This window comes from Strongyloides ratti, assembly GCF_001040885.1.
Source record: "Strongyloides ratti genome assembly S_ratti_ED321, chromosome : X".
NCBI lineage: Eukaryota > Metazoa > Nematoda > Chromadorea > Rhabditida > Strongyloididae > Strongyloides > Strongyloides ratti.
This window is the reverse complement of record NC_037309.1, coordinates 741611-760219: the sequence shown is the minus strand read 5'-3', so window position 1 is coordinate 760219 and position 18609 is coordinate 741611. Positions and strand designations below refer to the sequence as shown.

At 19.6% G+C, this 18609-nt stretch overlaps 4 protein-coding genes across 4 annotated transcripts in view; 3 read left to right on the top strand and 1 right to left on the bottom strand.

Moving 5' to 3' along the window:
• Positions 1 to 849: 849 nt before the first annotated feature.
• SRAE_X000014900 (Lipid-binding serum glycoprotein, C-terminal domain and Lipid-binding serum glycoprotein, N-terminal domain and Bactericidal permeability-increasing protein, alpha/beta domain-containing protein) lies at positions 850 to 2504 on the top strand (the record flags this gene model as incomplete). Its single annotated transcript, XM_024644458.1, has 3 exons — positions 850 to 1190; positions 1240 to 1358; positions 1411 to 2504. 3 exons carry the CDS (start codon positions 850 to 852, stop codon positions 2502 to 2504), a joined length of 1554 nt encoding a protein of 517 aa, XP_024510015.1.
• Positions 2505 to 8552: 6048 nt separating this feature from the next.
• On the top strand, positions 8553 to 9552 carry SRAE_X000014800 (Hypothetical protein; the record flags this gene model as incomplete). Its single annotated transcript, XM_024644457.1, has 2 exons — positions 8553 to 8670; positions 8708 to 9552. 2 exons carry the CDS (start codon positions 8553 to 8555, stop codon positions 9550 to 9552), a joined length of 963 nt encoding a protein of 320 aa, XP_024510014.1.
• Positions 9553 to 13815: 4263 nt separating this feature from the next.
• Positions 13816 to 14436, bottom strand: SRAE_X000014700 (Hypothetical protein; the record flags this gene model as incomplete). Its single annotated transcript, XM_024644456.1, has 1 exon — positions 13816 to 14436. One exon carries the CDS (start codon positions 14434 to 14436, stop codon positions 13816 to 13818), a length of 621 nt encoding a protein of 206 aa, XP_024510013.1.
• Positions 14437 to 17706: 3270 nt separating this feature from the next.
• Positions 17707 to 18609, top strand: part of SRAE_X000014600 (Hypothetical protein) — a gene marked incomplete at both ends in the record, with an annotated part of 8152 nt that continues 7249 nt past the window's right edge. Inside the window, 2 exons of the mRNA XM_024644455.1 lie at positions 17707 to 17824; positions 17862 to 18589. Coding sequence (XP_024510012.1) covers positions 17707 to 17824; positions 17862 to 18589 — 846 coding nt within the window. The remainder of the gene's footprint in view (positions 17825 to 17861; positions 18590 to 18609) is intronic.

Genomic DNA, 18609 nt, shown 5'->3' with positions numbered 1-18609 from the left:
ATATTAATATTATTTATTTATATTATATTGCTTTTATTTTATAATTATATTTTACATATGATATTACCTAAAAAATATAAACTTTTAGTATGTCAATTTATGTTTTATTCAATTAATAATATCTGTTAATTGATCTTTAGAATATTTTAATAATATTAAATAACATTAAAATTATATTATTTAAATATAATTTTGATCATGATATCTTAACAAACTTATATATCTCTTTTAGTCACTCATTCAATGAAAATTTATTTACAAAAATTTTATATAATAAAATTTATAACATAAATTTTATCTCTATATTCTTTAACTATTCTACTTTTTATAATAATTAGTACTTTAACTTTTATGTGAAAAATTATATAATTATAAAATAATTTATTTAATTTATATACAGTTGTAAAGAAATTTTTTTATAAATACTTATTGAAAAGAATATATATAATTTCTTTATTTTATCAATATTCAAAACAAAAAAATTTTTAATTTTTTTAGAAGTAATTAATTTTGACATTCCTTTTTAATAGATGTTAAAAGGTGTTATTGAATGTTATATTTAACAATAGTTAACTATAAATTTTTATATTAATTATGAATTTCTATATATATCTAAATATATTTATTATAAAATATTTTTATCTTTTTTTTTTTAAATAAATTTTTATAAAAATTTAATTTTTAATAATTTTTAAGATGATTAAATGCAAAAATATAAAGAATTTATACGTATTTATTATAATATTATTATATATACGAGATGTTTTACCGCAAAAGATAGATGATCTTATTTCACCACTTTTACATCATAATTCAAATCCTCTAAATCCTGGAATTTTTATAAGATTGATGCCAACAGGTTTAGCATACTTAAGAGAAGTTGGAATGAAAGTAGTTAATGATGAAATACTTCAATTAGCTATTCCTACAATAACAGAACAAATAGATCAAGGTCAAGTATCTATTTCAAATACATATATTGCAAAGTATTGGGCTCCAACTGATTATAGTTTAGATTTAAGTGGTCCTGATTCATTTACATGGACATTATCTAAAATGCATATTAGAGCTGTTGGAGAATTTGAAGCTAGACTAAATTCACCACTTTTAATACCAACAGTACCATTAAAAGGTGAATTTGAAACATTATTAGGTCATATTAGTTTATCAATATCAGTTAGATTATTTAGGTAGGTTAAATTTTAATATATTATTATTTTTGTTTTGGAAATAGTGAAGAAGTCCTTATGGTTCTCCTCAAGTACAATCTACTAAATGTGCATCACAAGTTGGATATGTTGATTTAAATGTTAGAAATACTGGTGTAATAACAGATTTTTTTATAAATTCATTTAAAGGTACAAATTTTTTTTTATATATTATCACAAAAAAAAATTTATTTAATTTTAGGATTTTTAATATCACATTTTAAACCAACAGTTGAACAAAGAATGTGTCAAATGATTGAAAAAGTTATTAATATTGATATGAATTCAATTTTATCAACAATGCCTTTAAAAGTAAGAATTAATGAAAATGATTTAGATATAATTGGTCAAACATTTGATAAAACAAGAAAACCATTTCAAAAATTAAGATTAAATTCACATTCATTAAAAAATGGATCGTTAATAAATTTTATAAATGATTTACGTGATAAAAATCTTGTTCTTGATTATTCGATAATGAGAAATCCATTTATTAATCATGGTACAATAACAATGGTTGGAAAAGGTGAAATATCATATAAAGGTATGGGTGGAACACCATTTTATCCTCCAAATATAGAAATACCTCAACCACATGGTGTACATATGCTTGAATTTTATGGAACTGATTTTGTGGCTAATTCAATGTTATATCATGCCTATCGTCAAAAATATATGGATATGATTGTTGGACCTGAGTCAAACTTAAAATTAAAAGAAATATTATTAACAACATGTAAATCAGGATTTTGTATAGGAGAATTTCTAGGTGATCTTTCAACACAATATCCAGGACGTGAAATTGAAATTAAATTTACTGCAAGAAAGGCTCCAATTCTTGTATTTGTATCAAATCGTGCCCGATTCCGTTTACATGGACGTATGAATATGTACCTTCGACCTAATAATACAACACAAATGAAAACTTTAATTATACGGTCAGATACAACAATGACAGCAAATGTATATTTACAAATAATTAAATCAAAAATAACAGGAAATGCAACAATTGAAAATTTAGATTTTAAACTTATTGAATCAAAAATTAGTAATGTTGATCAATCAGTTTTTCAAGATTTAGGTTTATTTGGAGCTGAATTTGTTGAAAAATTAATATCAGAAATCCTTGAAATGGGAATGCTTATGCCTACAATGAAGGGTATTGTCTTAAAAAGTCCCAAACTTTCAATTCATGATAGGTATGTTAAAGTACAAACTTATTTCAAATTAGATGAACATTATGCAGGAAGTTTAATACAAGGAGCTGTTAAACAAAGTTTAAGAAATGTTGGTTAATAATTACAACAATTTAAATTATGACTGTAAATAAAAAAGCAATCTCATAATTTTAAAGTTTATTACGATAATTTATTTAAAATGAATACTGTTTTGTTTATTTAATAATATGTTACAAATAAAAAATATATAACTAATATTAATGTTTTAAAAAAAAATAATTTTATAACAAGTTATTTATTTTAAAGTTAGAAACTTTAAAAAGAACTAAATCTAAAAAATCAAGTAAATGTATAAAAAGTAGTAAATATTATAATTATCTTTAACTGATTTTAAATATAATTTATAACAATATTTCACTTATATAAATAAGATAAAATAAATGTTAAAAATTGTTATGATAATAAAAAATTTTTTAGTTGATATTTATAAACGATAAAATTATGTAAAGTGATAATACTATCATATAATCACGTAGATAAGAATAAGTTAAAATATTTCTAATCAGTAATAAAACTTTGTTCTTATTTTAATGTTATTAATTTGTCTTTGATTATTAAAATGTAATTATATTATCATTTTATCTCATTTTTATTATTAATATTTGTATCATTATGTTCGTTAAAAGTACAAATATAATACAATAAAAAAATCAAAAAACTGTCAAATTTATTTGAAGGACACTATTGAAAAATAGATAATTTTGATATATCAAGAATGGTGATGTCAAAAAATGTTTCTATAACTAAAAAAGGTTTCCAACCAACCGGATTTGAACCAGTGACCTAAGGATATCAGCAATTGAATCTACAGTCCTCCGCTCTACCAACTGAGCTATGGTTGGATGAAGAAGCCGCAATTTTTCCAAACTTTCTAGATAAAAATGAAATATTTTCTTGTTTAAATCATTTTAATACAATAAAAAAAAAGTAAATAGATTTTATTTATTAATTAGTAAATGATTCCAGAAGTCTAAGATGTTAAATTTATAATGAAAAAAATATTACACCAACTATCTAAGCAAAACATAGTGTTAAAAAGTTATTATTCATTAGTATAATAATATTTTATTATTAAAAAACAAATTAACTAGATGTGTAGTAGAAAAAAAAATTTAAAATGTTGTTAAAATTTAAGTCATGAAAAAGAATAACTACTTTTACATAAGTCATAAAATATATTTTTTAAAATTATCCAAATAATAATAAATAAATAAGTATTATATTAACTATAAAACAAAAAATTATTGTTAATAAAAACATATATTAGTAGAGTATTTCATAACATTTTAAAATATTACATTTAAAAATTAAGTTTCCAAAGTAGTTGTAAATATTTGTTTTAATGTATAACTTCCTTACATATTCTTGGCTTTTATATTATATATAATTGTTTTTTTCATTAAGTTATTGTATATTTAAATTATTGTAGCTGGAAGTTATGTTTCTATGTATAAAGACTTTTCTAATTAGAAAATTCTAACTAGTCACGTTAAGATTTTGATAAAAAAAAACCAGTTCCTTTGAGAAAAATTTATATATTCAAATATAAGTGATTTAAAAATTTATCATTCTTATAATTATAAATAGTTAACCAATAAAACACAATAAAACATTTAAATTTTATTCTTTATTAAGTAAAACAACTTGTAAATAAAAGTTAAAAACAATATAATAACCATTAAATGATAATATTTTAAAAAAACCACATATTTAAAATCTAAAATCTTACATTTAAATTCCAATTATTAATATAATTAAAAATTAAACTTTAAAATATAATAAAAGTAAATCGTACTACATCGATTTAAGTTAAGTATTTATATGAATAAACTCAAAAAATTGAATCAAATAAAAAATAACATTTAATTAGTTCAAAATACAAATTTAAAGAAAAATGGAAATTCTATTAGCAAATAGAAAAAGGATTCTTGACGAGAGTGGGATTCGAACCCACGCATCCGAAGATATCAGTGCCTTAAACTGACGCCTTAGACCGCTCGGCCATCTCGCCTTGAAAACACGCTTTTTTTTTAAGTCAAATACTCTGAGTAATTCTTCAAATATCTAATATAAATAATAGTATCATTCTCACTAGAAAGATATATATTTTCTTATGTAATAAATTTATTCAGTAATATTACATATTATTTATATTAAATCATAAAAACTATAAGTCTGATTAGAAAAATATTGAAAAAAAAATACGCAGTTCTAAATATAAATGTAACCTATATAGAATTATTCTTTATCACCTTTAATATAATTAAGTATATTTTAATTTTTTCTTAAAATATGTTAGCATCTTATAATTATTTATATGTAAACACTTAAATATTAAAACTATCAAACCATTTATCATATAATTGGGTATAATTAGTAATACTATAAATATTAAAAGTAAGCTTTTCTTTAGTCAGTTATTATAGTTAGAAGTAAAAAATGTAAATTCAATAAGTGAAGAAATTTTGATTTTCTGAAATTGACAAAAATTAATAGTAAATAATGAACACAAAGGACGGATTTTATATAATAATATATTTTACATAAATTATAAACGAAGAAAACATACAAGATAATTAACCTTTTCATATACATTCTATATATAAAATTTAAATTACTTCCCTTAACAATAACCTTTTAACCAATTTAAAATTTAATAAATGATATTTAACAAAAAGAATTCAAAATTTATAAATCAAATTTAACTTTTAATATTGAAAACCAAATTTCTTCAAAACAAAATTTTGTCATATTTTTGATTTTAATAATTTGATATAACACAATATGTATAAAATATTACTAAAAAAAATAATATAACTACAGAGTTTTAAAGTTAAATATTAATAATAAAAAATAAACTTAAGAATAACAAATTTGGTTATATAATTTTTTTAAAAAATTAAACCTTTTTAAATATTTAAACATTAATGAAAAGAATCTTAACATAAAAAAATTTATTCATAAAAAAAGATTATTAAAAATAAAGATAAATATTACAAATAAGAAATAAAGTATATAAAAAAATATAATATTTTGACAGTTTTTTAAATATAAAGTATTATATACAAAATTTCTTAAAAATATGAATATAAGAAACACTACCAATCATTTCTTTTTCATGTTCATACATCTATATATAGAAAACATCTATTTGTTTTTTGAGTACTGAAAAAGGTTTCATAGTATCAATCTGTTATACTTAACGTTATAATTATGAATTTAAAAAAATCAGAAGATTATAATATTTTAATTATCTAAAATAACAACTTCAATCGTTGATTTAAAGTTTATCATTAAAAATATATAACTAAAAATGATTCTTTTTGATAGATCTATCATTTTATAATCCAAGTTTAATTTAAATTTTAAAAACAAACATAAACCCAATTATAAATGATTCATAAAAATATTACTAAATACATTAAAAGTTTCATATAATAGAATTGTAAATTATCTAAACATTGTTTTCTAACATAAATTTCAATAGGAGTTAATTGATAATTTAAATTTTAAAATAAAAGATGATGAATAACGAGACAACTCATCTACCTACAACAACTAATAATACTTATATTCAAATATTACCTTCAACAATACCTATATTCACATTTTTAATATTTTTAAAAAGACTATCATTAATGTAAAATATCTTTTCTTTACATATATGTATATAACAAAACTTTGTTATTTAAACAAACTCATTCAAATGTTTCTTGTTATGCTAAATGTCAAAATAAACATATCTATTTTTAGAAAACAATTAAGCATCAGTTAATTAGCTAATAAAAAAAGCTTTTAAATATCGATATTTTCCTCTCACTGTGTGGTCATCTTAATAAAATCTAAAAAAGAATTATCAAAAAATTGTTTTAATTTTAAAAAAATATAAGCTAAACTAACCTAATCATCTCAGAGTCATCCTCAATGAATATTTTTCAAAAAAAAAAAAAGATGAGTAAAGTAAACCTTTCAGTATAAAAAATAACTATGACTTTAATATATAATAAATGCATGATCGTTCCGTATATTTTTAAAAAGAAAGATTACTAACTGCTAGGTATAACATCTTACTAATAAAAGAAGCGTTGTACTTTTAATCATCGATTTTTGACTAAAAGTTAAAGCATGTAACTCTGACAAAATAATCACAAATACTTATTTCTTGTAAGATACTTGAGAAAGTAACCATATCATAACATTAAGATTATTGGATATTAAAGAGTACTAAACTTTCTAAAAAAAATAAAGATTTTGTTAGATACATACAAATAAGCACGATTCAAATCATATTCTTTCTAACAACAAATGAAGTGTATACCTCTGAAAAAAGGATTACATTTATAATGAATCTCATAATATCTAAAAGTTTATAACACAAAACAATTTTAAACAAATTAATTATCCTCACACTCATAAAAATAAGTAAACTATATTATATCGTTACTATAAGAAAATGTTAAAATTATTTAAACTTACTCATTATACATGCCATAATTGATAAAGGTAAATCGTAATTTAAAACAATTAGCTGTCAGTTTCTATATGGAAAATTTTGTATCCTAAGAATGTATACTATGTTAAAAATTTACATACCACAAAATAATAGACAAAAAAAATAGATCTCAAAGTATAATGAAACGTCATTTACAGATAAATTAAAAAAAAAAAATATACTTTCATACTTACTAATTTGCATATGATACTTTGATAATACTAGAAAAGATGACTGTCACAAGCTAACTATATTTGTTATCAGAACGGCGTACTTTTAACAGTATTATTAAGGTAGTCATAAAAAGATTTACAAAACCGGAACTTAAAAATATTAATAAAAAATATCTCGATAAAAAATAAAAGAACGTTATAAATGTTATGTAAAAATTATAATGTACATGTACAATAAATTATAATGCTAAAAAGTACGATGAAGTTATACAAAAAAACATCAAATATTCTATGACGTTTAGTAGCTTTTATAAAGATAAAAATGATTAAATTGTAGTAATAGTGTAACAATATCTATTTTTATAAAACTAAACATAATCAAGCGTCTAATAAACGAAAAATTATTCACTAAAAAGCAAATTCTTCGTATAGTAATCAAAACTATAACATTATTATGCCATTTAAAGACAATACAATATTTAACAGCCACACTAATACTACTAACAAAATCAGGTAAAGTAATATAAATTTGATTTCATTTTATTTCATCATAGTTAGATTAAACATTTTGACATGATATTTAAAGTTTTATGTACTTTTATTCATTGTTAAAACATACTCACATAGACAAAAAATGTTATAAAATTAACACTTTTTATATTTCTTAACTATTAAAAAAAATTATAACTTCTACAATGAACTTTATATTTTATATTGTACTTCTTATATAATATAAAATTGTAATACATAGTTTAAGTCACATACATACCAACGAAAAAAAAACTATTATGTAAGTTATATAAATTAATGGATATTTAGTAACATTTATAAAATAATTTTAGAAAACGTATATTAATGTAACTTTACAAGAATCTCCTATCATTTTAAATCAAATTAATTAAAAAAGATAACTCTAATAGAAAGATTTTTTATAACAATATAATAGTATACAATAATAATTTTTAGCTAGAAGTATTAGCAATAGATTATTAAAAGTAACAATGACAATTTAAGTATTCAAGTATAGTTATTATAGAAAACAAATTATTAACTTTGATTTATATATACTTATAAAAAATTTACTTCTATTAGAACTATCAATTAGTAAATATATAGACAATATAGATATTAGTATTGTAAAATTTTAACATTAGAAAAAAAATCTAAATATTAATAAGAAATGATAATATAGAATGTCTTTATGTGACCAAAAGACAATTTTTTTTTAAATATTTTTTTTACATAATAATAAGAAAAGAATAATTAGATATTATTTTATGAATATAAAATAAATTATCTTTATCAAAATATAAATATAAAATTATATATATAAAGAATGAAATTTTTATAATTATTATATTATAAAAGCTATTGCTTTTTTTATCTTGATAAGTATTATCAAGAGATATATTCAATCAAAGTATTACTTAATTACAACAATATGGAATCTAAAGATTTAGAAAAAAAATCTGATATAGGGAAAGAAGTACCAAAAAAAGACAGTAATGAAAATAAAAATATTGTAAAAGAAAAAAATGATAAGTTGACAATTAAAAAAGGTATGTAAGTCATTTTATATTAAATTAAAATATTTAGACATGAAAAAAGATGAAGGAAATATAACTGATAATGTTAAATATTCTCAAAAAAATGTAACAATTGAATTGAATAAAAAAAATTTCGATTCTTCAAAAAGTGTTAGTAGCTATTTTAGTGAAGATGAAAATTGTGGACAAAAAAAAGAAAAATGTAAGCAAAAAATTCGACGTTACAATTATTGTAAATATCATGAAGATGAACGTGATGGAAAATTAATGACAAAAAAAGAAATTATAGATAAATGGCATCGAAGTGAATTAAAAAGTGCCTTTCATGCAATGGTTGATGATGCACGTAAGAAATTTTTAGAAGAACCAGAAATATCTACAACACCTCTCATGACTAGTGCTTCTAATGAAAAAGAAAAAACAAAGTCAGATGTAATTTTATCAAAATCTTCTCCTGATATCAAAGTTACTGATGGAAAAAAAGATAATAATACTAATGTAGTTTCACAGAAAATTATTTCTGACGGTAAAGGAGAACTTAAGACTGACAGAGTTTTATCAAAATCACCAATTCATGGTGGTACTTCTAATGGAAAAGGCGAACTTAAGAATAATACCGTTTTATCAAAATCACCAGTTTATGTTAATACTTCTAATGTTGTTTTACCAAAAGTTTCTTCTGATGGAAAAGGTAAAACTAAAACTGATGTAGTTTCATCAACACCAACTATTAATGTTAATACCTTTGATAAGAAGATGGATATGGATAAGAAGATTTCACAGATGACTTCTGAAATGGAAAATCTTAATGAAAAAGCTTTTTCACTTTCACATCAGCCAGAAAATAATTTATCTTCAGATTCAACAAGTAAAGAAAGTGAGGAAAATGAATAAGAGATAATAAATAATAATATTGTAGTAAATAAAATTTGCTATTTTTCCAATATTTCCTTCATAATTAGAACAATAAAGATTCATATTATTTTTTTTACTTTGAATTTTCCTTATACAAATTTATTCATATTAATGTATTTTATAATAGATAATTTGTGTTTAAATATTTTAAAATTTAAAATTTGTATATTAAAATAATATAAAATCAGTGTATTAAGTAAAGTTAACGCTATAAAAAAATTGAAAAAAAGAGTATCTTAAAACACAATAATTATTTGTAAAAAAGGAGACAAAGAATATTAAATAATGTTAAAGTTTACCAATTTTTAACTTTTTAGCAAATCTATACTCTTATATGTTGAATTATGTTCAAAAAATTTCACTTTTCTGCTATTTAAAAACATATATTTAAATTTATTTATTTATAAAAATCAGTATAAATTAAAAAACTTTTGACAGGTAATAATATGTTTTAAAAATAATTGGTGTATTACTTTTTTAACCTATCGTAATGAAAAAAGTGCCATTGCTAGAAGTGATTGATAACTAATAAAACAAGATTTTTTAAATTAATTATGCTCAGTTACGAATATTAAGTTGATAAAAACCTAAAATTTAAAAAATGAATATATAATTAACATTTTTAAATAAAGGTAATTGATAAACAGTAAAAAAATGTTTTCATTTTTTTATATGATACGATGCAATATGTTATTTTTTAAATAATTATGTGATTAAAAAAATGTTTTTTTAATTTTGAATAATTCCTGGTTAAATTTTTTTAAATTGTTTATCGCTTACTAATTTACTTAACACTTCTTATAGATAAGATTTAAGGTAATAATAACATATGATAAGTATATGCATATATTTATCTTATGAAAAAAAGTTTTGTTAAATATCATGATCACTTTTATATTATGTTTCAATTTTATGATAGTAAGATTAGGATGTAGAATCAGACAATTAATATACATGTATTTAAAATCGTTTTAAGTAACATAAAAAACTTAGCAAATAAAAATAATAAGATCGGCATCTAAAAAATGTTTGATGTAATTATTGTCTTTTGAATTATATGCTATTAGGTTTCAACATTCTGGAGTGCAGTTTTTATTGACTTCTAGGATTAATAATGTTAAAAAGAATTTTATCCACTCTTTTGTATATTCAAATGTTTCTGACTGCAAAATAAGTCTACTAAACGCTTTGAAAAAGATATTTTTATAATTAAAAAAATTATAAATAACTTTAAAGTTGCAGTAGGTGTTTTTATTTTATATCTTAAGAACAAAATTTATGTTTTTAGTATTACTTACTTCAATTGAAAAAAGACCCATAATTACATAATTCATTCTACCACTATTATGACAAAAAAGTTATATAAAAACCTATGATATATTAAAGGGACTAAAAATTTCAAATTAAAAAAAAAGAATTTTGTTTTCAGTAAAATACCTTAAGAACAATAAATAGGATAGAAATAGAATTGTAATTAAAATATAGATAAAAAAACAAATATTCTAAATATTTTTTATTAATTTTATTAGTAATTGATTTAATATAAAAGTAATGGCTCTTTAATTATTAAGAAATTTTAAACTTGAAAGTTTAACTTTTAAATTATTTTTTACATGAATTTAATATCAAAAGTGCTTTTTTGATTTTTTAAGCAAATGTCTATTTCAAAATCACTTCAAAAAAAACCACTTTTTAATAGTCACTAGTATTGCATTTTTACTATATATTTATATAAAAACGTAATTTATTGTTTTTAATGTATTTACTTCTCATAGAAAAGTTTCTAAAAAATCAAAAAAATTTTTTCCTAGTTTAATTCTTGATTATATATATTTATTATGTTAATCCCAATTTATACAAAATTAAGTTTGTCTAGATGCCATTGAATGCTTTCTTTGAAGTATATGTAAAAGATATTGAAGAAAGTTATAAACAAAACTTGATCCAGTGTGTAATCTTTTAACAAATGTTATTATTAAATATATAGAATTAGAGTGCACTAAGATTGTTCTTTATGCTTATAAAGTAAATTTGAATTGTGTTATAATATTATCAAAATCCTTTGATTTAGTTTTTCTGGTTATCATTTCATAAGGTTTTCACACAACACATTAAGAAGATAATTTAGAACAGTTTTTAGTTTTAAATCAAATTCATAATAAGTTTTATAATAAGGTTTATGTAATTACTAAGTGTTTAAAACATACTATAATTTATAAATTCTTAAAATTGTTTTATGTGATAAATGAAGTATTAAAAAAATATATTTGACAACTTTATAGCATCAAATTTTTATATGATAATACTTATTATGACAATAACTTGAATAACTAAAATAACATTTTTCAAAGTATTGATGATATTTTAACTAAATATTGTTATCACTACAATGTTAATAGACATATGTTTTGTTAAACTATTGAAATTATTTTTGTTTTCCCACTCATCGTAAATGTTTTTAGTAGTATTCTATTAAAGTTCAATCTACTAAAATTAATATTTGCTTAATTTCATTTTATGAAAATATGTTAAATGTTTTCCCTACTACTAATAAAAAAGTTAACAAATATATCTTAACAGTTTGTTCATTTATTGTAACATAATTCTGGTAAAATAAAAAACGGCTATTTACTATTGAATTATATCTAACATTTCAAGTAATATTTGTCATTTAAACAAAACGAAATTGTACCTATTAAGAAGATAGAAAAAAAGCATAGGTAATTAAACAATAATTATTTTTATAATAATATTAATTAATTAATTTTTATATAATTTTATATAGTATAATCAAACTTATATTAGTAAAAACAAGATAAAAAAAAGAAAAGTTTTTAGTAAAATAATCATTCTCATGATTGAATATTCATAAAAAAATGATACTTTTCTTTATTATACCAACGAAAATTTGTTAGAGTTTTTGACCTATATTATAACATACTTGCTTTTATAGAAATGCTTTCGACAACTTATATGAATTTTTTTTTAATATATAATATTATTATAATTTTTTTAATTCATCACAAAACAATACATAAGAAGTTATCACTATAATTAAACATGTTGATAAGTTAATTTATAAATTTTTGCCTAATATATATATATATGTATTCTATGTAATGAGATTTTAATCATTTTATTTGATTAGAAAATTTGTGTATCGCTTTGTTTTTACTAACATTTAGTTGTAAAAAGGTATCATTATTTTTATTTCTAACAATCATCTTTTTTTTGTAATAACTATTTGATATAATGCTCATTGGTATTTTTCTAAAAATAAGTGTATTTGGAAAAATTTATATTCTTGTATATTATATTTTTCTAAAGTATATAGAAATATTATAGCTTAACTTTATCAAGAATAAATCATTAGGTTACCAACATTTTACTAATTGTTATCTAAAGATGGTGTAATCAAGCTAATAGACAGGCTTCCAGCCATGTAACATAACTGAGAGAAACTCCTTTGATTACATTTTATTATTACTATGACAATATATCTTTTGAGTTCTTTTTATCATTTTATATTGTTTTATTAATACAACTTCGGCTAAATTAATATTACTTTTTTAATGATAGGTTCCAAGATAACAAAAAGTGCCATACGTTTTTTGTTCTTCAAATTTTATGTATTTAATACTATTGTATCAAATAATATTTAGAATTTATTCGTTTACATAAAGTTTTTCATCTCATTTTATTTTTCTACCTTATTAATGTCAAAGTACAAAATTACTTTTTTTTATTACTTATCTAGATAATATAACTTAATTTTGATAAATAGGCAGACAAAGTACAGTTAAAGTAAAGTAAACTTTATCATGACTTTATAATACAAATTCTGATTAGATGACTTATAAAAAGAGATCATTTTATATATTTGTTAAATGTTATTGTATTTCTAACATTAGATGAATAAGTAAAAACTATCATTTAGGTATAGTTATACAAAAATATTTTACTTTAATGAAAATTCTTCATGTTATGTAAAAATAACCTTATCAATAAGATAGTTAAAATAAGTTTAGTAATATATGAAATTTTTTAGTACAGATATTATAATATATTCATATTAATATATTGAAAAATCAAATGAATTTAGTATTTTATTGAAACATTAAAATATATGTATAATATTTTATAGTTGTAAAAAATAATTTTTAATACAAATTCTAATTTAAAAAAGTAATTACTTTTATCAATGTATGTTATATTTCTTGAATAAAAAAAATATGATTTTTACTAAATTCGTTCAATCATTCCAGAATTTAAAAAATTTGATTTAGTATCTGTAATTATTTTATTTTTTATAGCATCAGCTATTTTTATCCAATGACTATTACATAACACTTGTCCTGTAGGAATCAAAAAGTCGATTTTATAAATAATAGTCGTCAAAGCAGTGCTTGTTTTACTATTCTGAATAATTCCATTTAAACAATTTGTATCTTCAATTCTTTGCATAACTAAATTATTTTGAACAAAATATGTTCCTTTTTGAGCTACTAATTCAGAGGCATTGTTACTTTTACAAGTTTGTGGAATTATTTCTACATTAAGAAATTTTTTTTGATTTAATGTGACGGTTGGTTTAAATGCTGAAACTAAAAGTGGACTTTGTGTAGATGCCAAATTATTAATAACATCAATAGCTATCTGTTTTAAATTTCTAGCTAATGAAGATGATGATGTTTGTTGCATACTTGTACGATTTTGTGTAGGATTGTATGTTAATGATAATGTTGGTTCAATTTCATATGTTATTTTAGCTTTATTAGTAAACGGAGGACAATTAAATGATCCACATGGAAAAATCAAAGTGATAAATGTGGTTAAAATAAATGTAGTTAAAAATTTAATCATATTTTTAAAAGATGATTTAAAAAATATTTTGTACCATTAAATACTTAATTTTTATTTTTTTAAACGGAAATGATCAATTGTGATGATTAATAAATTAAATGTATCAAATAAATAAAATATTTTATATTTAAATGTAATTTTTATAAATTAAATTATTTTATTAAACTACATGAAAAAATATTACAATGTTAAAGATGAATGATATGTAGGCATGAATAAAATGACGTATCTCAATTATTTTAATCTTTTATTAAATTTTTATTTTATTACAATTGGAAAATATTACATAGCATTGTTATCAAAATATATTGTTAAAATATATATAATTAGAATATTTAAAAAAAAAACATAAATTGTATGTATTAAAAAAACTTTATTAAATTAAGTTTATGGTGTTAGATTAATATTACCATATGTTTATTTATCTAAAAATAACTTTAAAATGTATAGCTTATAGTCATAAATATTTCAAATTAAAATTAATTGAATTATTATTCATTAAGATTATTATTAAAATTATTTCTTGATTTTAATAACTTTTCTTTATATAATTTCATACTATTATTTTTGATACTACATTATTTCTAGAACTATAACAAATTATAATAATTATGAATAAAATATTTAGCTTTTATATTATTTAACTATAATTTTTTTTTCTAGCAATTAAGATATAAGTCAAAATAATTGTTATCATGATTATATAAAATAAAAATGAAATATATAAAATTTTAAAAGTTTCATATTAAACTATTCAATCAAATGACATCTAAAATCCAATTTTTTTGATAGTTTTTCAACAAACTATATAAAAATATAGGATTAAAGCCAATTTTTGTAACTTCATAATTTGTAAACATATTATGTATAATTAAAAAAAATATTTATAAAATATCTACAATAATAATTTTTTTTAGACTAAATTAGAATAAAGACTTTACTATATGCATATCATTTTATAAAATATTAACTGTCTTTATAAAACATATATGAATGCTGTTATGAATAAAACTAAATAAAATTTGATAAATATAAAAAAAAATTTAGTTTTTCAATTCCATTATCCAAATATAAAATCTTAAGAAATTATATAAAAATTATAATTTTGATAACCAAATTAATTCAGAATACATTGCAAAAATAAAAAGTAATTTATATCGAAATATAAAAAACTTTTCTTTTGTATTTTTTTAAAATTCTACAGTGTTCATTTAATCATGTATACACAAAAAGTATCAACATAATAAATTGAAAAAATAATAATAAATAAAAATTCAATATCATTATTATAACCATTAGAAATTATAAAAGAAATAAATTAAATAATTTTAAATTTTAATTTTAATTACGTCACATTATAATATAAGATGGTGATCATAAAAATACATGAATCCGTAATTTAAAAAAAAAAAATAATAGAACAAAATATAAATGTATATGTTGAAATATATTTGATAATTTTCTTATAAAAATAATACAAAAAAATGACTATAAAGATGTTCAAATAATATGGAAAAAATATTTGTAACTAAACAAAAAAAGCACATTTGGCTTCATAAAAATAGATAAATGCAAGTATTGTTCAAAATAAAAAAAATGGAAAAAATAAAAATGTTAAAGTTGTAAGTGGTTTTAAATATTCAGTCTTAACTTTTAAAGATCGGAAGAGTAAATTTTTATTACTATAAAAATCATTTCTAATAATAAATGTATTAAATAAAAATAAAATATATTAAAAACAATTGCTTATGATATCTTCAAAAGTTTCATACATAATATAGTTTTAAAAAATTCTATTTTGTAAAAAATATGACTTTTAAATTACGACAAGATTGATCTAAAAAATGATGGACTAAACTATATTATTAAATCTTATAAATTCTAAATTTTATTATTAATATCTTTTGTTATTATATTGTGTTACAAGATAATAACCAAATTGTAATGATATAACACATTTATATGACAATAAATATACAAGAACATTTGTAGATAAAAACAAATACAGTTTTAAATGATACAATAAAATCGTTAAATGTATTAAGTAATTTTAATAAATGTATTGGAAACTAAAATATACATGATATTCTCAAGAATAATATATACATTAAAATATATAAATCAAAAGACTTCTGGCTTTTTTTAAAATAGTCGTTGTTTTTAATATACATCAAATATAAATCTTTTAAACATTGTTTGCAACTAAATGTTAAAAGATAAAAACTAAAGGAAACAAAATTTTTATCTACCTCATAAAATAATACTTTCATTTTAATACCTACTTCAAATATCTTTGCATTTATTTAAATTCCTTTCTTAGTTCTTATGATTTCAATATAATAATTTTTTAAAGTTAGGACTATTTTATCAAACATAGTTTATATAATGTTAAATATATTTATTCAAGATTAATATCATTTTATTATCATCATTTAAAAAAAAAATTTATACACTATTAACAAAATCAGGTAAACTAATAAAAATTTTATTTCATCATAGTTAGATTAAACATTTTGACATGATATTTAAAGTTTTATGTACTTTTATTCATTGTTAAAACATACTCACATAGACAAAAAATGTTATAAAATGAACACTTTTTATATTTCATAACTATTAAAAAAAATTTTAACCTCTATAATGAACTTTATATCTTATATTGTACTTCTTATATAATATAAAATTGTAACACATAGTTTATGTCATATACATACCAACAAAAAAAAAAACTATTAGGCAAGTTATATAAATTAATGGATATTTAGTAACATTTATAAAATAATTTTAGAAAACGTATATTAATGTAACTTTACAAGAATCTCCTATCATTTTAAATCAAATTAATTAGAAAAGATAACTCTAATAGAAAACAAATAATTAACTTTGATTTATATATACCTGTTAAAAAAAATACTTTTATTAGAATTATCAATTAGTAAATGTAAAGACAATATCGGTATTAGTATTGTAAAAATTTAACATTAGAAAAAAAATCTAAATATTAATAAGAAATGATAATATAGAATGTCTTTATGTGACCAAAAGACAATTTTTTTTAAATATTTTTTTTACATAATAATAAGAAAAGAATAATTAGATATTATTTTATGAATATAAAATAAATTATCTTTATTAAAATATTAATATAAAATTCTATATATAAAGAATGAAATTTTTTAATTATTATATTATAAAAGCTATTGCTTTTTTTGTCTTGATAAGTATTATCAAAAGATATATTCAATCAAAGTATTATTTAATTACAACAATATGGAATCTAAAGATTTAGAAAAAAAATCTGATATAGGGAAAGAAGTACCAAAAAAAGACAGTAATGAAAATAAAAATATTGTAAAAGAAAAAAATGATAAGTTGACAATTAAAAAAGGTATGTAAGTCATTTTATATTAAATTAAAATATTTAGACATGAAAAAAGATGAAGGAAATATAACTGATAATGTTAAATATTCTCAAAAAAATGTAACAATTGAATTGAATAAAAAAAATTTCGATTCTTCAAAAAGTGTTAGTAGCTATTTTAGTGAAGATGAAAATTGTGGACAAAAAAAAGAAAAATGTAAGCAAAAAATTCGACGTTACAATTATTGTAAATATCATGAAGATGAACGTGATGGAAAATTAATGACAAAAAAAGAAATTATAGATAAATGGCATCGAAGTGAATTAAAAAGTGCCTTTCATGCAATGGTTGATGATGCACGTAAGAAATTTTTAGAAGAACCAGAAATATCTACAACACCTCTCATGACTAGTGCTTCTAATGAAAAAGAAAAAACAAAGTCAGATGTAATTTTATCAAAATCTTCTCCTGATATCAAAGTTACTGATGGAAAAAAAGATAATAATACTAATGTAGTTTCACAGAAAATTATTTCTGACGGTAAAGGAGAACTTAAGACTGACAGAGTTTTATCAAAATCACTAATTCATGATGGTACTTCTGATGTGGTTTCGTTTAAAGTTACTTCTAATGAAAAAGAAGAGCCAAAGGATGATACGTTATTATCAAAATTACCAGTTAATGATAGTACTTCTAATGGAAAAGATGAACTTAAGAATGATACCGTTTTATCAAAATTACCAGTTAATGATAGTACTTCTAATGGAAAAGATGAACTTAAGAATAATACCGTTTTATCAAAATCACCAGT